This window comes from Rutidosis leptorrhynchoides, chromosome 9 (genome assembly GCF_046630445.1).
Source record: "Rutidosis leptorrhynchoides isolate AG116_Rl617_1_P2 chromosome 9, CSIRO_AGI_Rlap_v1, whole genome shotgun sequence".
In the NCBI taxonomy this organism is placed as follows: Eukaryota; Viridiplantae; Streptophyta; class Magnoliopsida; order Asterales; family Asteraceae; genus Rutidosis; species Rutidosis leptorrhynchoides.
In genome coordinates, this window is record NC_092341.1 from 16061106 (window position 1) to 16083613 (window position 22508).

The 22508-nt window shown below is 35.2% G+C and overlaps 1 protein-coding gene across 1 annotated transcript; it reads left to right on the top strand.

Annotated features, from left to right (window-relative positions):
- The first annotated feature begins 14602 nt into the window (after positions 1 to 14602).
- On the top strand, positions 14603 to 21432 carry LOC139867777 (uncharacterized). Its single transcript, XM_071856132.1, has 3 exons — positions 14603 to 14885; positions 14973 to 15311; positions 21317 to 21432. Exons 1-3 carry the CDS (start codon positions 14603 to 14605, stop codon positions 21430 to 21432), a joined length of 738 nt encoding a protein of 245 aa, XP_071712233.1.
- The last annotated feature ends 1076 nt before the right edge of the window (positions 21433 to 22508 follow it).

The following is a 22508-nucleotide window of genomic DNA, read 5'->3' on the forward strand; positions in this document are numbered from 1 at the left end:
GACAACTTTCCTGATGAATATCTATTGAAGATAGATTATAATGAAATTCCATAGTTTGCAGACTATGCAAACTATTTAGTATGTGGATTCCTTGAAAAAGGATTGTCGTACCAAAAACGAAAGAAATTCTTTAGTGATATAAAACACTATTTCTGGGAAGATCCACATCTGTTTAAAAGTTGTCCAGATGGAATAATACGCCGATGTGTATTCGGAGATGAAGCTAGTAAAATTTTAAACCATTGTCACACAGGACCAACAGGAGGGCATTATGGGCCTCAGCTAACAGCAAGAAAAGTTTATGATGCTGGATTCTATTGGCCTACAATTTACAAAGACGCACACATTCTTTGCAAATCCTGTGATGCTTGTCAAAGGGCCGGAAAAATAAGTCAACGTGATGAAATGCCACAAAATGTCATTCAAGTATGCGAAGTATTTGACATTTGGGGTATTGACTTTATGGGTCCATTTCCAAAATCTCATAATAATCTCTATATTCTCGTAGCCATTGATTATGTATCTAAATGGGCGGAAGCACAAGCTCTCCCAACTAACGATGCACGAGTTGTAGTCAACTTTTTAAAACGTCTTTTTGCAAGGTTTGGAACACCGAAAGCTTTAATAAGTGATCAGGGTACTCATTTCTGTAATAATCAACTTGAGAAAGTTCTCAAAAGATATGGAGCAACTCATAAAATCTCTACTGCTTATCATCCACAGACAAGTGGACAAGTTGAAAATACCAACCGAGCTTTAAAACGTATTCTAGAGAAAACCGTAGGATCAAATCCGAAGGAATGGTCCATTAAATTGGAGAATGCACTCTGGGCTTTTAGAACAGCCTACAAAACTCCAATTGGAACCACACTTTTTAGACTCGTTTATGGAAAAGCATGTCATCTTCCAGTAGAAATTGAACACAAAGTATTTTGGGCTTTGAAGACATGTAATCTTGACTTACATGAAGCTGGACGTCTACGATTAAGTCAACTAAACGAATTAGAAGAATTAAGACATGAAGCATACGAAAATTCGTTAATCTTTAAAGAAAGAACGAAGAAATGGCATGATAAAAGAATCAGAAGTTCAAAAGAATTTAAAGAAGGAGACAGAGTTCTTCTTTTCAATTCACGATTCAAGCTATTTCCTGGAAAATTGAAATCAAGATGGTTTGGACCATTCATAGTTAAAAGAGTTTTCCCGTACGGAACAGTAGAATTAATAAATTCAGATGGGATTGAATTTAAGGTTAATGGTCACAGAGTTAAACATTACATAGATAGTGCAATGGAAGTTGACAACGAAGTTAATCACAATTTCAATACCACAGCTAACTAAGTGTGGGGAGAATCAAGTCTTTAAAGGATAATATGTATTTCTGTTAGAGCTAGATTTTCTGTTTTCGTGTAGTTCTCGAAAATGGAACCCGAATGGTCTTTCCCTAGCAGACCCTAAAGAACTAGTCTTCTCCCCCCATTCTAAATTTTTATTTTTTTTTAGGTTTTACGAAATGAAGACTTCCTATGAATTAAACCATGGTCTAATGCTACACGCTTTGATTACTAAACGTAATAATGACACCCTTCCAAGTGAAATAGTATCATTAATCAGAGGCAAATTGGACGAAGTAAGAAAAGAATCCAGATGCGAAAATAATAAGTTACAATTTGGTAAAGGAAAATCAAAATCCGCAGCGAAAAGAAGAGCACGACACCTTGAAAGATGTCACAAATGCGGAAAATGGTCACACGAAGGTAAATGTTCAAATAATCAAACCTATTCAAACACCGAATTTGTTACTTTATGCAGAGACGGACCGTTCATATGTTTAGAAAAAATATAGATAAATGCTCGAGGTTACGCCTATGTAGCTATGGAAAACCAATTAGTCCGACTATCTTATGAGTGGGCTAGAGCATATCACTAAGAAATCTCTTTCACAGGTAAGTTTGTACAGTTTTCATTTTTATTTTTATTTTTATTGTTAACCTTTTGATAATAAACGCTAAATTGTTCGCTATAAAGTATTAAATTGGTATTCGATAAAATTAGGTCTTGCGACCGAAATTATTGATATCATACAAAAATTTATTACATCACTGCGAAATTTAACGTTTATTCTTAAGGTATAAATATCTTTAATCAATCAACCAAAAATATTTCAAAAATTCGTCATGAGTTAAATTAAGTCATGAAACTGAAATTACTTTACCGAAAAGAGGGGCGCAAATTTTTGATAATATTTGATTGATTAAAGTGGGATAAAAGCCAAAAAGATTTTTAATTTTATTTTTACCATGTTTTTAAAATTAATATATAAATATTAAATTAATATTGTGAATTTTTTAAAATCAATATATTTAAGTTTGTAAATATTTGAAAATTTTAATATTTTTAATATAAGTTTGTATGTATAAAAACAAAAATATAATATAAGTTTGGTGTGAATTTTTAATTATTAATATGAATTTTCAATTCTATGCATTTTAAATTTAAGTTTGGTGTGAATTTAAAAAAAAATGTACTTTATTTCCTTAAGTTAAAAATATGATTTTTGAAATTCGTCTTAAGTTGAAGACTAGGTCGTTGAACCGAAATTGCTTTACCCGAGGGAGGGACGAGAACTTTTATTATCATTATTTTTAACCTTATTGAATTAAAGTATGCCAAAAACATTAAAAAAACCAAAAAAATCTTTGCTTTTAAATCAACGCTTTGAAATGACGAAATTTTAAAATTTTGTCGAGGGACGGACTAGGACATCGTTCTGAAACAACCTCGTCCTAAATAAAAGGAAAAACAAAATTTTAAATTTAATTTATGTTTTAAATAGTATAAGTTTTTAAAAAAAAAACAGCAAACCACCGCGACTCGCGGTGATTTAAACGGGCCCACGACCGCACTCGCGGAGGTCACAAAACCCAAATGGGTTATCTGGTCGAACAGACCCGTTCCAAACACACACACATATTTTCACCCGAAAAACCCACGAAAAATCATCACAAATTCGCCATTTTTCATCATTTTTCATCAAATCTTTCATAAAATCGCAATGAGGAGACTATTATCAAGGAATTACACAAGGAAATCGGTAAATTTCTACACCTAAACACCATTTAATCCGAATTTTAGTGTTCTTGAACAATTTCATACATAATTCGATTTTGATGCTTTCTAGTGTAATAATGCTTAAATTATTTGTATATTATGCTTGTATAACCTAGATTGATGCTATTTAACATGATTAGAAGCTTTGAACTTCAATTTTTGAGTAATCTAGGGTTTGTGTTCTTGAGCAAAATTAGGGCTTTTTGATATAAACAGGTTATGGCCGAATTTTGTTGTTAGTTTATGCTAAATTGAGTAGTGTAACATGTTTAGATTGCTAATTGATCAAAACTTTGATCCTAAACATGATTTATGAAGATTAAAGTGGACTTTTTGAACCAAAATTGCATAAACTTGATTTAATTGATATGAATGCCATGAGGAACTTGTTTAATTGTTATAATGATTATTTTTGACATGTTTTAGAAGTTAAATGCGAAGAAACTTTGTATACATTTTAAGTATATTTGAAAAAAGTATAGAATTGTAAAAAAAAAAAAAATGTGAAAATGTGTATAAGTTTAATTTTGATTTAACATGTTATTGTGATTGTTTTAAGTTGTTATTTTGCTAAAACTAATGCATATTTAGATGCACAAAAATTATGTTTGATATATTTTGCAGACTGAAAGGGGTGAATCTTCATCTCAGGCTCGCAATGCTCCTCCGGAAGATGCAAATCAACAGGAAATTAATAACCATTACCGACAAGATATGCCTCACCCAATTGTTTCATATTCAAACATTCATGAGGCAGATTTACATCCGAATTTGAGATTTGATAGATATTGGATAGACTATCCAAAATATCAAAAGAACCTGCACAACCTTGTGTCTAATAATGTTGAGGTACCCAGAGTTATAGATTGGGAGCCATTAGAGGTAGTTGAATTGGCCGAGCCAATCATAGAATTACTTACTCAAAGGTATGGTAATTCTACTTTTAGTGATTGGGTACATTTATTCAACATGCGTAGACCTGTATATAGAGAATGATGTATAGAGTTATTGTGTACTATTGAAATAAATGATCGGGTAGATACTTTAACCGATCGTAGTTTTATTAGATTTTTATTAGAAGGGGAGATGTGCCATATGTCCTTACTAGACATGGCTCGGGCTTTAGGTATATATACGCCCGAGGAGCTAGCATCTTATGATTGCCAGAGGTTAATAGTTTATGGTAGGAGGGTGGATGAGAATTTTGATACAAATGACGTATGGAGTAGGATGACTAGCCATCGCCGATTCTAGGGGGGATTATACTCTTATCTTGATATTGATAGAGCTGGATTAAGAGTAATCCATAGGTTTTTAGCCAATTCGATTACACAACGAGGTAAGAATAAGGAAAAGGTAAATGAACAGGATTTGTTTTACCACATGTGTATTCGAGACCCACATAGCGCTGTAAGTATACCTTTTTGTGTGGGTTATTATTTATTGACTATGGTTAGGGGTATGAGGCGTGGTAGCATAATAGGAGGTGGTATATTTATTACTTTAATTGCTGAATATCTCGGTGTGGATAGAAGTCGGGGGGAATATTAATGACAGAACCAGAACCCCGCGATAGAATAGATTTGCGTGTTTATCATGGTGCTAAGGTCTTAAAGAAACGAAATAACACGGCAGCACGTTATGATGGCAGGCATCCACAGGTTGAGAGAGATCAACAGCAAGGTCAACCGGGAGGGGGTAATTCAATGACGGAAATGTAAATTTTTATGTCTCGACACGAGTATGAAATGGCTAGACAAAAAGCATTTCAAGATTGGCAGTATCATTAAAGCCAAATCATAAGTCATTGTACACACGTAGGTAGAGACTACATTCCTACCGTTATGCCCGAATTTGCTCCTTGGACTTTAGAGAGCCGACCACCATATCCTACATATGACCCGGCCCAAGCATTTTACAACATCTATGGATACGCTTGGGACCCATATTGGAACCATCCTCCTCATCCGTAATTTTTCTTATTTTATATTTTTGTTTATTTTATTGTAATGTTACTAATTCTTAATTTTCTTATTTTATTATTATAATAGCTTTTATAATTTTCTAACTTTATTATATTTTAATAATTTTTGAATGTGGTGTGAAAACCCAACTTCAAAAATATGTATATATGTGTTTGTAGTTTATCTCATGTACAAAACAGGGTAAAACAGCGCATTTTCAAAGACTGGCATTAAGTTCAGCAAAAGCTAGTACTTTTGACGAAAAAAAATGAAAAATAAATGTGATGTACCAACAGACGGAATGAACAAATGATGTGCACCATTTATCATTCATCAAACAAACGCCAATATGCTTGGAAACTTTGGTAAAATTTAATCATTTTTCTATGCTAATCACCCTCAATAATTTAAATTGTTATAGATTTCTTGCAAATGAGGGCATTGCAAGATCTTAAGTGTGAGAAGGGGGGTTAAATTCTTTCGGATTTTAATTTTTTTTTTTGATTTAAACACTTGGTTACCATTAAAAATACTAGTAACGCAGTAGTTGTATTAGAATCTAGTGCTCTCTGATAATAAAGAACAGCCCTAGTCTTATATACTGACTACCCAATTCTAGTAAAATTTTTCAAAATTTTCAATTAAATGAATTCAAAATCATGTATATACATATTTATGAACGATAAAACTAGGTGTTAACACTGAAATTATTGTTACCTCGGAAAGGACATAAATTGAGAAACAAACCAAAATGTTAGAATTCATTTAAAATGGAATTGAGGGCAATAAAAAGGCAAATAAAAGAAAATAAAAGCCAAGTGTGGGAAAATTTACCAAAGTTATTTAAAACATGTATCACATATTTTTGTACAAATAACTGAAGATACTTTTGCTTTGGACTAATCTAAAAAGTTTTGCCCGATTTACTGTAAGAGAGATGGATCTACACGATGAATCAATTCCATCATTTAAAGGAAGTAAAGTCTTCCGAAAAAGAAACGCGCTTCTTGATTTAGGTCATGAAGTTGTCATCCAGACCAGCTATAGGTTGACGAAAAATCTAGAAAAGTCATCTCTAAAATCAGCAGGAAATCCACGGACCTCAGCATCAAACAGGGTCGCCAAGTGGTCAGACTTATCCTAACCATGAGAGGATCTGTCTTGTAAAATGGGGAGGACGCCGTGCAAATTAGCTGGATAAGACTAATGAATCAGATCCCTAGATAGGATAATCTCCTTAAAGATCAAAAATCAGCTTTTAAGACTGATATTACTCAATCCTAGAGATTGACCTTAAAGATTGAGAATTCAAACTCATGGAATTCAATGATATCTAAACTCGAGCTGAACGAGAAAATATTTTGATCAAAATTACAAACCGATTTGTTTTCTGAAAACCCATTTTCAATGCGTTCATTACCATTGAACGTAAAATCCTGAGAATTCACCTGGAATTCATTAGGTCACCTGAACTAAATCGGGTGTCAACCGTAAGAACGGTGGTTGCATAGCATGGTCAAAGACAGGACCTTGTGCCAGACCGGAAAATTATAAGGGTGAGCTTTACTATTGCTCCTACCAAGGATAGTAATTGCATCCGACACGTTATAGACCATAATTAAAAGCATGTCAGGGGATATTGCCTTAACAGTTGCTTGTTCAATGCTTTCCTTTACAACGAACGGTAGTCTATCGAAAGGTAATATACGAAACAAGTATACTGGACGTGTTGCTTTCCCAATACAAGGTTAGCAAGTGGGTGACACAAAACCGCAAGTTTTGAGCTAAAAATTTCAAATATGAAACCCACCAAACCCACAAAAAGAATTTGCAAACACCGGTGAAGGGTTATTCCAGAAAACTTATCTAGGGTAAAAGCTAGATTTAATTTTCAAAAGATCAAATGTTTTCATAAAGATCCAATTTCCTTAATGGATCTAAATTTTTATAGTCATGTGGGACTGTAAACCATAACGTTACTACCATTGTTCATACCACCGTATAGAAATCACTGATGTACAAAATGTGAAGAATAAAGAAGTGATTCTAGTATATTTCAAGACTATATTGCTTGAGGACAAGCAACGCTCAAGTGTGGGAATATTTGATAATGCTAAAAATGAACATATATTTCATAGCATTATCCCTCAAGAAAGACAAGCTTTTAGTTACAGTTGTCCTATTTACAAGGAATATTCGTTTAAATATTAAAAGGTGAAGACAAAAGGCAGATTCAACAAATTGAAGACGCAAACGACCAAAAAGCTAAAAAGTACAAAGTACAAGCAAAGAGGTTCAAATTATTGATGAGGAATGCCTCAAAATGACAAGAGTACAAGCCGCAAAATGCAAAGTACAAGATATTAAATTATACGAAAGGACGTTCGAAAATTCGGAACCGAGACATGAACCAACTTTCAACGTACGACGCAACGGATCGGAAATAATAAATGAACTATGTATATAAATATAATATAATATATAATTAATTATATAAATTATATATTTATATTATATTTATAATAAAAATCGTCGGCAGCCTTGGATCCTTTGTTTGGTGAGCTGAAATTGAGGGGACCGCACTCGCGGAGGTCTGAAGAACAAAAGGGACCGCACTCGCGGAGGTCCCATTTCCTATAAAAAGGGATGCAGTTCAACGATTTTATATACGTTTATATTTTTTATATTTATATTTTCTTTAACCAATTTATGTATCAAGTGTCACTCCAAATCGTAATCACAATTTGTAATTTTAATTTTAAGTTAGTGATAATAATAAGGTTCGATTAGTCGAATGTGTTAAGGTTTTGTAAGTCGAAACTCTGTCCGTGTACCGCTACGCTATTAATACCCACTGTAAGTTATGTTTATGTTATTTTCATTTATGTCTCGTAGCTAAGTTATTATTATGCTTATTTAAAAGCCGAAGTGATCATGATGTTGGGCTAAAAATATTTAAATTTGGGTAATTGGGCTTTGTACCATAATTTGGGTTTGGACAAAAGAACGACACTTGTGGAAATTAGACTATGGGCTATTAATGGGCTTTATATTTGTTTAACTAAATGATAGTTTGTTAATTTTAATATAAAGATTTACAATTGGATATACCTATAAATAACCATATACACTCAATCGGACACGATGGGCGGGGTATTTATATGTACGAATAATCGTTCATTTAACCGGACACGGGAATGGATTAATAGCTACTAGAATTATTAAAACAGGGGTGAAATTATATACAAGGACACTTGGTGTAATTGTTAACAAAGTATTAAAACCTTGGGTTACACGCAGTCGATAACCTGGTGTAATTATTAAACAAAGTATTAAAATCTTGTTACAGTTTAAGTCCCCAATTAGTTGGAATATTTGACTTCGGGTATAAGGATAATTTGACGAGGACACTCGCACTTTATATTTATGACTGATGGACTGTTATGGACAAAAACCAGACGGACATATTAAATAATCCAGGACAAAGGACAATTAACCCATGGGCATAAAACTAAAATCAACGCGTCAAACATCATGATTACGGAAGTTTAAATAAGCATAATTCCTTTATTTTCATATTTAATTGCACTTTTAATTATCGCACTTTTATTTATTGTCATTGTATTTAATTGCACTTTTAATTATCGTACTTTTTAATTATTGCAAGTTTATTTTATCGCACTTTTATTTATCGCAATTTCATTATCGTTATTTATTTTATGCTTTAAATTAAGTCTTTTATTTATTTAATATTTTACATTAGGTTTTAACTGTGACTAAAGTTTTAAAATCGACAAACCGGTTATTAAAAGGTAAAAACCCCCTTTTTATAATAATAATATTACTTAAACATATTTTTATTTTTATAAATTAAAACTAATATAGCGTTAAGCTTGGCTTTAGTATCCCTGTGGAACGAACCGGACTTACTAAAAACTACATTACTGTACGATTAGGTACACTGCCTATAAGTGTTGTAGCAAGGTTTAGGTATATCCATTCTATAAATAAATAAATATCTTGTGTAAAATGTATCGTATTTAATAGTTTTTCCTAGTAAAATATACACTATTTCATATACACCTCGCATAACATCAGTTGGCTTGAAAGAGTAGTGTGCGGATTAGGTTGTTTATGGTACGTATCATTCTTTCCTATTTTCTATTTTGTTGGGTTGTTTGGGTGCATGAAAGGCGAAATTGAATGCCATTGGTTTTAAAAAGTTGGTGAAGTGGGGTGTTATCGAATTCTGCTCCTTGATCACATTGGAAAACTTTAATTTCAGTGTTGAATTGAGTTTTAACAAATGCACGAAATTGAACGAATACATTGAATACTTCAGATTTATTTCTTAAAGGAAACACCCATAAATAATGCGAATAATGATCAAAAAACAGAATATTATATTTAAACCCACTAAGACTTAAAATAGGAAAAGTTCATAAATCTGAATGGATAATTTCAAATGCAGAAGTGACATGCGAACTAGAACTACTGAACGGAAGTCTCGCATGTTTGCCAAGTTGACAAGCATGGCAGAGCTAGGGAGACTTCGCTTTATTACAAGCAATAAATTATTTGAAATAAGACAACGAAATGATTCAATGCTTGGATGTCCGAGACGTTGATGCCAAGTGGTTGAGGTGGTGAGGAGAGCATGTTAAGCTGGTGAAGAAGACTGCGGTGTAAATGGGTAGAGATCTCCTGTGCTATCACATCGGAGGAGCATGCGGTGAGTCAATTAGTACTTCACAGAAAAACCAAACTCATAAAAACAAACAGATACTTTATTATCACGTGCAAAACGACGAACAAATATAAGATTTTTGACAATGTGAGGAGTTACAAGTATGTTAGAAAGATAATGAGGTCGGTGGATATTAGGCAACACGCAATTACCAGTATTAGTGACGGGAATGGTCGTCCCGTCACCCACGACAACGGAAGGGTACATACAATAATTAAAAATGCTACTTAAATTATTAATGATAGATGAGAGATGTGTGGAAGCACCTGTGTCCATGTGCCATCCCGCATTACCGAAGTCCTGAAGTGTCATGGTGTTGAAAGCATGAGGGAGCAGCGTTTCTTGATTGGGTTGTTGTGTAGTGACCAAAGGGCTCGACCCAGTAAACTGAACAGGTGCAGAGGGACCAAGCCTGGGTGAAACTTGCGGTGTAGTTGGGCTGACATAGTATTAGGCCAACGGATGTGCAGGTAACCCAACTTGCGGCTGTCCTGTTGCTGCAACAGACCCGGTTTGTGTACCATATAAAATAGGCCCAGTCCAGTAAGCTTGTGGACCAGCAAGAGAGAATCCAGCTGGGCTAATCATGTGGGCCAAAGGGGTGCGTGGCCTAAAATCAAACTGAGCAGCATATGTGTTTACGGCATGTAAAGTGCCCTGTTGGGCCAGCAACTATTGTTGGGCTGCTATTATTTCTAAGAGGTGAGCAAAAGTATTACCAGCAGGCCTTGGAGAATTAGCAGGAACAGTAGGTCGTGGTAAGGAGTTGTGAAGATATCTACACTTTTCCCCGAAATGACAGTGTCCTCGATTGAAGTTGCGACAAGATTGAGTGTTGGAGCTCGAGCGAGAGGTAGGAGCAGAAGGTGTGGTTTATGCGACTAAAATCGTAGGAGCAGAAGGTGTGCCATTAGTGTGACGACCCGGAAATTTTTGACCAAATTTAAACCTAATCTTTATATGATTTCGATACGATAAGCAAAGTCTGTAATGTTGAGTCTCAAAATTTTTGAACTGTTTATATGGATTCAGTTAATCTTTGAACTATTTTCTTATATCCAATTACCCTTCGACTATTTTCGACGATTCACGAACAATTATTTGTAAATGGATATGTATGTGTGTGTGTGTGTATATATATATATATATATATATATATATATATATATATATATATATATATATATATATTGTAACAGACTTAAACCGAGGTTAGAAGTAAGATTACTTAATTACCCTTAGGCATAATTGTGTGGTTAATTATGCTTTTATTTTAATTTAATGTTCAGTGATATTTTATTATTTGGTTAAGACCAGTTTGTGACAAGGGTCACAGAACAGGTTTGTTTATTTAATTTGGACTTTGTTAGGGTTGTCAAACTAAGTACGAAAGATATCAGATAACTGATAAATACCCGTGTGTTATGGGGTGTGGGTTTATAACCCACTTAAGTAACTAATATCTGGATACTTCCATTCATTTCCCAATTTGAGCAAGAACAAGACCCGTACCTAACTTTCATCATCTCAAAACCCTAATTGAATCTAAGCTAGAAATTGAATCAAGAGGCTTTAGGAACTGAATCCTATCATTCTTACAAGCATTTATCCAGGTTAACATGCTTGAATTCGTGCTTTAATTTATAGAAATTGGGTTTTGGGTGTAAAATGGATTTTTGATAAATATGAGCTTGAATCTTCATGATTTGTGTTTGTTATGTTTAATTGATGTTAGAAATAGTTGCTATATAGTTATTATGATCTAATTATGCCGTGAATTGAGTAAGAACTTGTTAAAAATGATGAATTGTGTGTTAGAACTTGAGTTTATGATAAAGTGAGTATTTTGGGATGAATTAATCCCAAATCTTGATTGTAAATGCTAGATTTTGATGTTTATAGTTGGGAAAAGTGTTTATGTATGATTGGTATGTTTCTTTATGCTTGAATTTGGACTATAAACCTCAAAATCGAGTCTTTTTGGCTTAAAACAACCAAATCAGCGAAGCTGATGGGGAAGAAGAAGGTGCTCGAAAAACTCGCTCGAAAACAGTGCTCGAAACTCGCTCGAAAAGAGTGCTCGAGAACCTTCTGCTCGAAAACATGTTATTGCTCGAAAAACTCGAATTGCTCGAAAACATGTTAATGCTCGAAAACTCGAAATTGCTCGAAAAGCTCGAATTGCTCGAAAAACTCGAAATTGCTCGAAAGGCTAGAATTGCTCGAAAAACTCGAATTCGCTCGAAAAATCGAACTGCTCGAGAATTTTTTTGCTCAAAAACCTTAGGTGCTCGAGAACCTTATGTTGCTCGAAAACCTTGTCTGTTATGTGAATATTTCCATAGAATGTAAAGTCGTGTATTAATACTTGAATATAATACTAACTTGAGATATTATGTGGTGATTCACAGGTAATAAACAAAAAGGTGAAGGCTCAGAAAGATTAGACCTCTGAGAACCTTCAGTTGCTGGTAATCGGTGAGTGGGTCTATCTACGGATATAGTTTAAGTAGCAGGCTATGCTACTTGTGTTTACTCTGTTATCTTGTAGTGTAATGATTACCATGCTATTGTTATTAGAATTGCCATGCTAGTTCATTGTATGCATGATGTTATGTGATTTATGTGCACACTGTGTTTGACACCAACCGAGGCTAGGTCAGGTTGGGAACCCGCCGAGGCTAGGTCAGGTAAGGGTTCATATGAGGTCAACCGAGGCTAGGTCAGGTTGGATCCAAGTCCTGTGGTTTGTTCAGTATAACGTGCAAGGACGCATGTGTTGCATCTGGATGGTTATACAATTGACTCGATAGGAAGGATTATCGGTAGACTCAAGCCTGATCAGCTAGGAGTCGTGTGCTCGTACAAGCTGCCGATCCTCATACTGTCATTATTGATGTTGTGGCTATTTTATGCTAGTTGGATGTTAGCAGATTATCATAAGTTATGCATGATGGTACTTATGCTTATTCTGTTAGATAGATTCCATTCACTTAGCAGTGCACTAATCCCCCACATTCCTCCCCTGCAGGTTTAGGTACTGCTAGTTAGATGGGAGCTGCTGATGAAGACGTGTTTGACTCTGCAAACTCTGATGTGTCTTTTTATACTAATACGCCAGAAGTTTTTAAGTGACGTCATTTGTAAATAAGTATTATATAGTGTGGATTTTTGTAATACTTTAACTAAGGTTATGTTTTAATATAATATGTCTTCCGCTGTGGTTTATAAAAAAAAATTTTGCTGGCATCACAAGTTGGTATCAGAGCATAGGTTTGACAGCAAATACATGCGTGTATCTTGTTCTCAAACCCGGAGTGAAGTCAAACATGTCTGTGGAAGGGATTAAGTGAATGTAGGATACTTGGTTTGTTAAATGTATTAAGCTAACCAATTATCCATTAAGCTTTTGTGTGAACTGTTTTGTAGCCCAGGTATGGCAGACAGAGATGCAAACGCTACTGGCCCGATAAACCCCGGAACGTACAGGGCACCTGACGAGGGTGTTGAATCCGATGATGATCAGACGAGTTATATTCAGGAATTAGAAAGTAAGCTGAAAGAAGCTCAAGATAGGGTTACTGAGCTTGAAATAGTAAGAAATTCTGGGAATGATGATACACCACCGGGATTTCCAACCGCCCAATCTCAAACCATACCCAATATGAATCAGACTCAATTTCAATATCCGATGCAAAACCAGATACCCCACCAATATAACATGCCACCGCAAAATGCTTTCCCTTATCAAAACCCTATATTAATAAATCCGTATCAGATACCTATGATCCAACAACCTTATGTTCAACCCCATAAGAAATGTACGTATAAGCAGTTCTTGGATTGCAAACCTCCAGAATATTCAGGAAGTTCAGATCCGACAGAAACCTTGAATTGGTTAATGGAGGTTGAAAGGGCGTTGGAAGCGTGTCAATGTGAGCCGGAGTTGAGAGTTTTATATGCCTGTAGATTGCTGAAGGGTAGGGCGATGGTTTGGTGGAATGCACTAGTGGCAAGTATTCCGAAAGAATATGTGAATCAGATTACTTGGGAACAGTTCCAAGGAAAAGTTTGTGAGCAGTATTGTACCTCTTTTGATCTCAACCGATTGAAAACTGAATTTTTAGAAATGAAAATGACACGCCAGATGACAATTGATGAAGTGATTGGTCAATTTATGGATAAGTTGAGGTTTGTAGCTCAGTGGGTTCCAGATGAAACATCAAGGATCCAGCATTTTGTAAATGTGATTTTGCCAGAATATCGAACATCAGTGAGAATGGCAACGAGTTTGTCTCAGGCCTTTGTTATGGCCAAAATGGTGGAAAGTGATTTGAAAGCGGCAAGAGGTGTAATTCCAGGAAGTATGATGACTCCAAGTGGTCAAGTGACTAGTCAGTCTAGTAGTAAGTCAAAGAAATCGTTTGGGTTTAGACAGAAGGGTAAGACTCAACAAAGTAGTACTGGGTCTGGTTCAGGTAAAGGGGACTGGTGCAAGATATGTAGGTCGTCACATAGGGGTCAGTGTTCAGAAGCCACGAGGCGATGCATGAAGTGTGGTGTTACTGGACATGAATCTCAGGCGTGTTCGTTTCCAAGCAATGTTTGTTGGAACTGTCATCAGTCAGGGCATCGAGCAGTAAATTGTCCGTCTACAAAGAGTGTGAGTTCCGGGGCAGGGTCAGGGTCCGGTATACATTCTGCATCGGTCGGAGGTTCTACTGCCTCGAGTGGGCAAAAGAGAAAGAATCCTCCAACAGCTGAAGCTAGGGCTTTCTAGATGACAGTTGAGGCAGCCACTACTACTGATGAAGTGATTACCGGTATGTTTTTAATCAACTCAATACCTGCGCGTGTATTGTTTGATTGTGGTGCAAATAAGTCTTTTATGTCGTTAGACTTTTGTGTTAAGTTGAATTTACCTGTTACTGTGTTGCCTGAATCGATTAGAGTAGAGGTAGGTGATGGAAAGATCACACCTGTCACAACGTTTGTGACTGGGGTTAGTATTGATATTGAAGGAAAGTCATTTCCTATGACTTGCTTAGTGTTACCCATTCCTAGTTTTGATGTAGTGTTAGGAATGGATTGGCTGAGCCCACTTAGAGCTAGCATTAAGTGTGATAGGAAAATGATTTCCTTTCGTTTAGCTGATGGAACCCTTGTTATAGCCCGATGGGAACGGGGTGGGTATAGTTTTCCATTGATATCAATGATGAAAGCCAGGAAATCTTTATCCAAAGGGTGTGAATCGTTCCTAGCTTATGTAGTAGATGGTAAGAAAGAAAAGAAAGCAATAGCTGATATTCCGGTAGTTTTAGAGTTTCCGGAAGTGTTTCCAGACGAGTTACCAGGGTTACCGCCGGTAAGAGAAGTAGAGTATAAGATTGAATTGGTGCCTGGAGCTACTCCAGTTGCCAAAGCCCCGTATCGTTTAGCGCCGTCAGAAGTTCGTGAGATGATGTCACAAATTCAGGAGCTATTAGATCGTGGGTTTATTAGACCGAGTTCTTCTCCTTGGGGTGCACCGGTATTATTTGTTAAAAAGAAGGACGGTACCATGCGTATGTGTATAGATTATCGGGATTTGAATAAGAGAACAGTAAAGAATAAGTACCCGCTGCCTAGAATAGATGATTTATTTGATCAGTTGCAGGGTGCTTCATACTTCTCCAAGATAGATTTACGATCTGGGTATCATCAGGTTAAAGTTGCAGAATCTGACATCCCGAAGACAGCCTTTAGAACTAGGTATGGTCATTATGAGTTCTTGGTCATGCCGTTTGGGTTAACAAACGCGCCAGCAGTCTTCATGGATCTGATGAATAGAGTGTGCCGTCCATTTCTAGATAAATTTGTGATTGTGTTTATAGACGACATATTAGTGTATTCAAAGACAGAGGCCGAACACGCTGAACATTTAAGACATGTGTTGAATTTGTTGAAACAAGAACAGTTATTTGCAAAATTTTCGAAGTGTGAATTCTGGTTGAGAGAAGTACAATTTTTGGGTCATGTAATTTGTGCCGAGGGTATAAAAGTTGATCAATCAAAGATTCATGCGGTTATGAATTGGAAATCGCCAAGAAATTCGACAGAAATTAAGAGTTTTCTGGGATTAGCTGGTTACTACCGAAGGTTCATAAAAGATTTCTCGAAAATAGCGGGTCCGTTAACCAAGTTGACTCGAAAAGACATAGCCTTTCGATGGGGTGATGATCAAGAAAAAGCTTTCCAGACTTTGAAACAGTTATTGTGTCAGGCTCCGGTGTTAGCATTACCAGAAGGTTTAGATGACTTTATGGTCTATTGTGATGCGTCCTTCGCCGGGTTGGGTTGTGTATTGATGCAGAGAGACAAGGTGATTGCTTACGCCTCGCGACAGTTGAAAGTTCATGAAAGAAATTATCCTGTACATGATTTAGAAATGGCTGCCGTAGTGTTTGCCCTGAAGCTATGGAGACATTATTTATATGGGACACATTGTGTAATATGTACAGATCACAAGAGCTTACAGTATATTTTCTCTCAGAAAGAATTGAATATGCGTCAAAGAAGGTGGCAAGAGCTGATTAAAGACTATGATTGTGAAATCAAGTACCATCCGGGTAAAGCAAATATCGTAGCAGATGCACTAAGTCATAAAAAGTCTGATGAGAATGTGAAATTTATGCGTTTGAGTATAACTTCAGATTTGATCAATCAATTACGAACTGTTCAAGCCTGTGCTTTGGAGGATGAACATATTAAATCTGAACTTATGACTAAATGAAAATTTAACCTAATGGATGATTCTCGTGGACTTAAAACCTTAAATAACCGTATTTGGGTGCCTATGCTTGGAGACTTGAGGGATTTGATCATGACTGAAGCTCATAAATCCAGATTGACAGTACATCCAGGCAGTAATAAGATGTATTATGATTTGAAATCAGTTTATTGGTGGCCGACTATGAAAACAGACATTGCTCGTTTTGTTGAAAAGTGTCATATTTGCGCGCAAGTGAAGGCAGAACACCAAAAACCGTATGGTTCGTTGCGTCAGTTACAGATTCCAGAGTGGAAATGGGAGCATATTACGATGGATTTTGTGACAAAATTACCTAAAACCCAGAGGAAACTCGACATGATTTGGGTAATAGTTGATCGTTTGACCAAGAGTGCTCATTTTCTTGCTACCCGTGAGACAGCGTCATTAAGTGAACTTGCCGATTTATATGTGAAAAAGATAGTTAGTCGTCATGGTGTGCCATTATCGATTGTGTCAGATAGGGATTCTAGATTTGTATCGAACTTCTGGAACAGTCTACAACATAATCTTGGTACACGTGTGAATTTGAGTACAGCTTATCATCCTCAGACAGATGGTCAGAGTGAACGAACGATACAGACGTTAGAGGATATGTTAAGAGCATGTGTATTAGAATATGGTGGTTCGTGGGATACACATTTGCCGTTGGTTGAATTTGCGTATAATAATTCTTATCATTCGAGCATAGGAATGCCGCCTTACGAAATGTTGTATGGCCATCATTGCAGAACTCCGACTTGTTGGTTAGAAGCTGGAGAGAAACAGTTTGCTGGTCCCAAAATTGTTCAAATGACAGCCGAAAAAGTTGCTATTGCGCGAGAAAAGTTGAAAGCCGCCAGAGATAGACAAAAGATGTATGCAGATCCGCGTAGACGTCCGGTAACCTTTAGTGTGGGTGATCGCGTGTATTTGAAAGTTTCACCATGGAAAGGGATTATCAGATTCGGTAAACATTGTAAGCTTGCACCAAGGTACATTGGGCCGTTTCCAATTAGTGAGATTCTGAATGATCAAACAGTGGTACTGGATCTTCCGCCAGAGTTGGCTGGTATTCATAATACCTTCAACGTGTGTTATTTGCGTAAGTGTAAGGTCAATGACGAGACACAGATCGTACCGCTAGAAGATTCGAAAATTGATTTGAGTAACAAGCTGGTTGAGGAACCGATTCGAGTAGTGGACAGAAAGGTTACTACGTTAAGAAAGAAAGAGATCCCAATGGTTTTAATAGAATGGAAACACAGCTTAGGGTCTAACTTGACGTGGGAGACAGAAGAGTTGATGAAGACCCGATACCCTCATCTGTTTGACCAAGACCAGATTTCGAGGACGGAATCTCTTTAAGGGGGGTGGATTTGTAACAGACTTAAATCGAGGTTGGAAGTAAGATTACTTAATTACCGTTAGGCATAATTGTGTGGTTAATTATGCTTTTATTTTAATTTAATGTTCAGTGATATTTTATTATTTGGTTAAGACCAGTTTGTGTCAAGGGTCACATAACAGGTTCGTTTATTTAATTTGGACTTTGTTAGGGTTGTCAAACTAAGTACGAAAGATATCAGATAACTGATAAATACCCGTGTGTTATGGGGTGTGGGTTTATAACCCACTTAAGTAACTAATATCTGGATACTTCCATTCATTTCCCAATTTGTGCAAGAACAAGACCCGTAGCTAACTTTCATCATCTCAAAACCCTAATTGAATCTAAGCTAGAAATTGAATCAAGAGGCTTTAGGAACTGAATCCTATCATTCTTACAAGCATTTATCCAGGTTAGCATGCTTGAATTCGTGCTTTAATTTATAGAAATTGGGTTTTGGGTGTAAAATGGATTTTTGATAAATATGAGCTTGAATCTTCATGATTTGTGTTTGTTATGTTTAATTGATGTTAGAAATAGTTGCTATATAGTTATTATGATCTAATTATGCTGTGAATTGAGTAAGAACTTGTTAAAAATGATGAATTGTGTGTTAGAACTTGAGTTTATGATAAAGTGAGTATTTTGGGATGAATAATCTTGATTGTAAATGCTAGATTTTGATGTTTATAGTTGGGAAAAGTGTTTATGTATGATTGGTATGTTTCTTTATGCTTGAATTTGGACTATAAACCTCGAAATCGAGCCTTTTTGGCTTAAAATAACCAAATCAGCGAAGCTGATGGGGAAGAAGAAGGTGCTCGAAAAACTCGCTCGAAAACAGTGCTCGAAACTCGCTCGAAAAGAGTGCTCGAGAACCTTCTGCTCGAAAACATTTTATTGCTCGAAAAACTCGAATTGCTCGAAAACATGTTAATGCTCGAAAACTCGAAATTGCTCGAAAAGCTCGAATTGCTCGAAAAACTCGAAATTGCTCGAAAAGCTCGAATTGCTCGAAAAACTCGAATTCGCTCGAAAACTCGAACTGCTCGAGAATTTTTTTACTCGAAAACCTTAGGTGCTCGAGAACCTTATGTTGCTCGAAAACCTTATCTGTTATGTGAATATTTCCATAGAATGTAAAGTCGTGTATTAATACTTGAATATAATACTAACTTGAGATATTATGTGGTGATTCACAGGTAATAAACAAAAAGGTGAAGGCTCAGAAAGATTAGACCTCTGAGAACCTTCAGTTGCCGGTAATCGGTGAGTGGGTCTATCTACGGATAGAGTTTAAGTAGCAGGCTATGCTACTTGTGTTTACTCTGTTATCTTGTAGTGTAATGATTACCATGCTATTGTTATTAGAATTGCCATACTAGTTCGTTGTATGCATGATGTTATGTGATTTATGTGCACACTGTGTTTGACACCAATCGAGGCTAGGTCAGGTTGGGAACCCGCCGAGGCTAGGTTAGGTAAGGGTTCATATGAGGTCAACCGAGGCTAGGTCAGGTTGGATCCAAGTCCTGTGGTTTGTTCAGTGTAACGTGCAAGGACGCATGTGTTGCGTCTGGATGGTTATACAATTGACTCGATAGGAAGGATTATCGGTAGACTCAAGCCCGATCAGCTAGGAGTCGTGTGCTCGTATAAGCCGCCGATTCTCATACTGTCATTATTGATGTTGTGGCTATTTTATGCTAGTTGGATGTTAGCAGATTATCATAAGTTATGCATGATGGTACTTATGCTTATTCTGTTAGATAGATTCCATTCACTTAGCGGTGCGCTAATCTCCCACATTCCTCCCCCGCAGGTTTAGGTACTGCTAGTTAGATGGGAGCTGCTGATGAAGACGTGTTTGACTCTGCAAACTCTGATGTGTCTTTTTGTACTAATAGAAGTTTTTAAGTGACGTCGTTTGTAAATAAGTATTATATAGTGTGGATTTTTGTAATACTTTAACTAAGGTTATATTTTAATATAATATGTCTTCCGCTGTGGTTTTAAAAAAAAAATTTGCTGGCGTCACACACACACACATATATATATATATATATATATATATATATATATATATATATATATATATATATATATATATATATATATATATAATAATTGAAAATGTAATTTGAAATATTATATGTTGTTGTAATAAGTAATTATGTGAAATAAAATAAAAATAGGATATTACAATAATTATTATTTAAAACATATCTATATATAAATAAAGTATATTAAAAATAAATATTAAATGATTGTAATACTCGTTTAATGTTTCGATTAATATTAAACAAGTTAAATTCGAACTTATGTGATTTTAAAATAAACAATGATCTGAAAATGAGTTTTACAAATTATAGACTTATTAAAAACGTATTTAGAAACTATCTGTTAAATTTTAAAACTTTTTATATTTTACTTGGGGTTGGAGTGAATAATTAATGTAAATTTTATTTAATAGTTAATGATCGAATTTTATACCATAATGACCAAAATAAATAAAGATAATTAACGTAAAAATTGGAAATTTATCTGAGTACATTTATTTGCCACTGATTATCAACGGGGCATGAATGTCAGTCCGTGAGAGACTGTCGGTAACATATGGACAAGTGGTATTCACGTGAATGTAATTCGATTACTGTACCTGCAAGTGTCAATTGAATTTTATTATTATATAATATTATTAATTATTACTATATCAATAATATATACATATATGATATATATATATATATATATATATATATATATATATATATATATATATATATATATATATATACATGTTGCATATCACTAATCTTTTCACCATTTTCATATTTATGTTTCTGATTCGAACATCAAACAATCACCTCTCTATATATATACATACATATGCGTGATCCATACTCAAAACCACACACCTTCACCCGATCTCCACCACCTTCGGCTATCCCACCATCGAACACCACCCTACCAAGAATCATCGAAACCACCGGTTACCACCGTAAACCATCACCACAATCACTTTTGACAACCAAACAATCACGTTGATTTCCTTCTCTGTGTGATCGACAAACACCTTGAAACCACCCCTCCTTCTTCCTATATGATTGAAAACGTTGCCCATCACGAACCCTCATGAACAACTTGCAACCTTTTTTCAATCACCACCATTATATCTATTTCCAATCTTGTTCATTTTTTTTATTTAATTTTGTCAACCTAAACCACGGTTCCACCAACCTAAATCTTTCACCACCTTACTTGTTCTCTTCCTCTCATTTTTTTGTTTTTGTTTTTGTTCTCTGGTTCGATTGTAGCAATAAATCGAAGCTGCTACTACAGCATACGTTTCTTTCCAGCAGCTACAGCTGCTATAATACGCGTACCTGCTGCTGTAACTACATTGTATCTGTTTTCTATTCGAGCCAAATAAATCAAACATCATCTTCTCAAAACCAATTTGTTTATTGATACTTCATGATGTTGTTATGCTTTTATGTTCCAACAAAACCCCCACGTAAACAAGCTGTTAATTGCTGTATTGGGTTAATTGCACATCGAAGACCCACACCCTTAATGATTTCTGTTGTGCCGCTGTATTCATTCCTACTGCTACGGTATTTTATTTTTTCTTCGAACCTTAGCCGTTACAATTCCTTGCTGTTATTCGCTGGATTACTACGGCTATTACCTTCTGCTTCTATTTTTAAAACGATAAATGATGATTAATGGCGAAGAAGATGATAAGGCAAGGAAAATGGTTAATAGTTCTGGGTCTCGTGTTTTTTTTTAAGAAGAAACTAAAAACAGTTAATGGTTAAATAAATATTAGGTACGATATATTTCAGAAAAACAAGGCGGAGCAAACGGTTAGGGGCATGTGTATTGAACGAGAGGTCCCAGGTTCGAAACTAAACCTAGGCGACTGAATAGTTTTTTTTTTTTTTAAAAAGCTGGGCTCTTGTTATTGCTTGAGCCTGTTGGGCTGTGTTTTCCATTGGGCCACGATTTGGTTTCCATTGGGCCGAGTCCCATGATATTCTTTATAAATTGGGCCGAATACACATATATAAACTTGGGTGCGAATTAAATCATAAATGAGAAGTAGAGCAGATGGTTGGGCGTTTGAACGGGGAACGAGAGGTTACAGGTTCGAGTTGGACTGAGACATTCTTTCTAGAAACACACTCATTAAGGTAGTAATTACATTATTATTATTATTATTATTATTATTATTATTATTATTATTATTATTATTATTATTATTATTATTATTATTATTATTATTATTATTATTATTATTATTATTATTATTATTATTATTGATATTATTAATTTTTATTGTTATTATGTTATTACTAATACAAAAATTTAATTATTATTATCATTAATACAATTAATATTATTATTATTATTACTAGTAGTATATTATTAGTATTTTATAAGTATTATTATTATTATTGTTAATATTAACATTATTATAATTATAATTATTCCTATTATTAGTAT

Excerpts from the sequence above, each read along its gene's own strand:
- LOC139867777 (XM_071856132.1), top strand. The coding sequence starts at position 14,603 with ATGACAGTTGAGGCAGCCACTACTACTGATGAAGTGATTACCGGTATG. Across the intron at positions 14,886-14,972 it reads CTTAGTGTTACCCATTCCTA|CTGATGGAACCCTTGTTATA; the intron begins GTTTTGATGTAG and ends CCTTTCGTTTAG. Across the intron at positions 15,312-21,316 it reads AATTCAGGAGCTATTAGATC|CAATAAATCGAAGCTGCTAC; the intron begins GTGGGTTTATTA and ends GTTCGATTGTAG.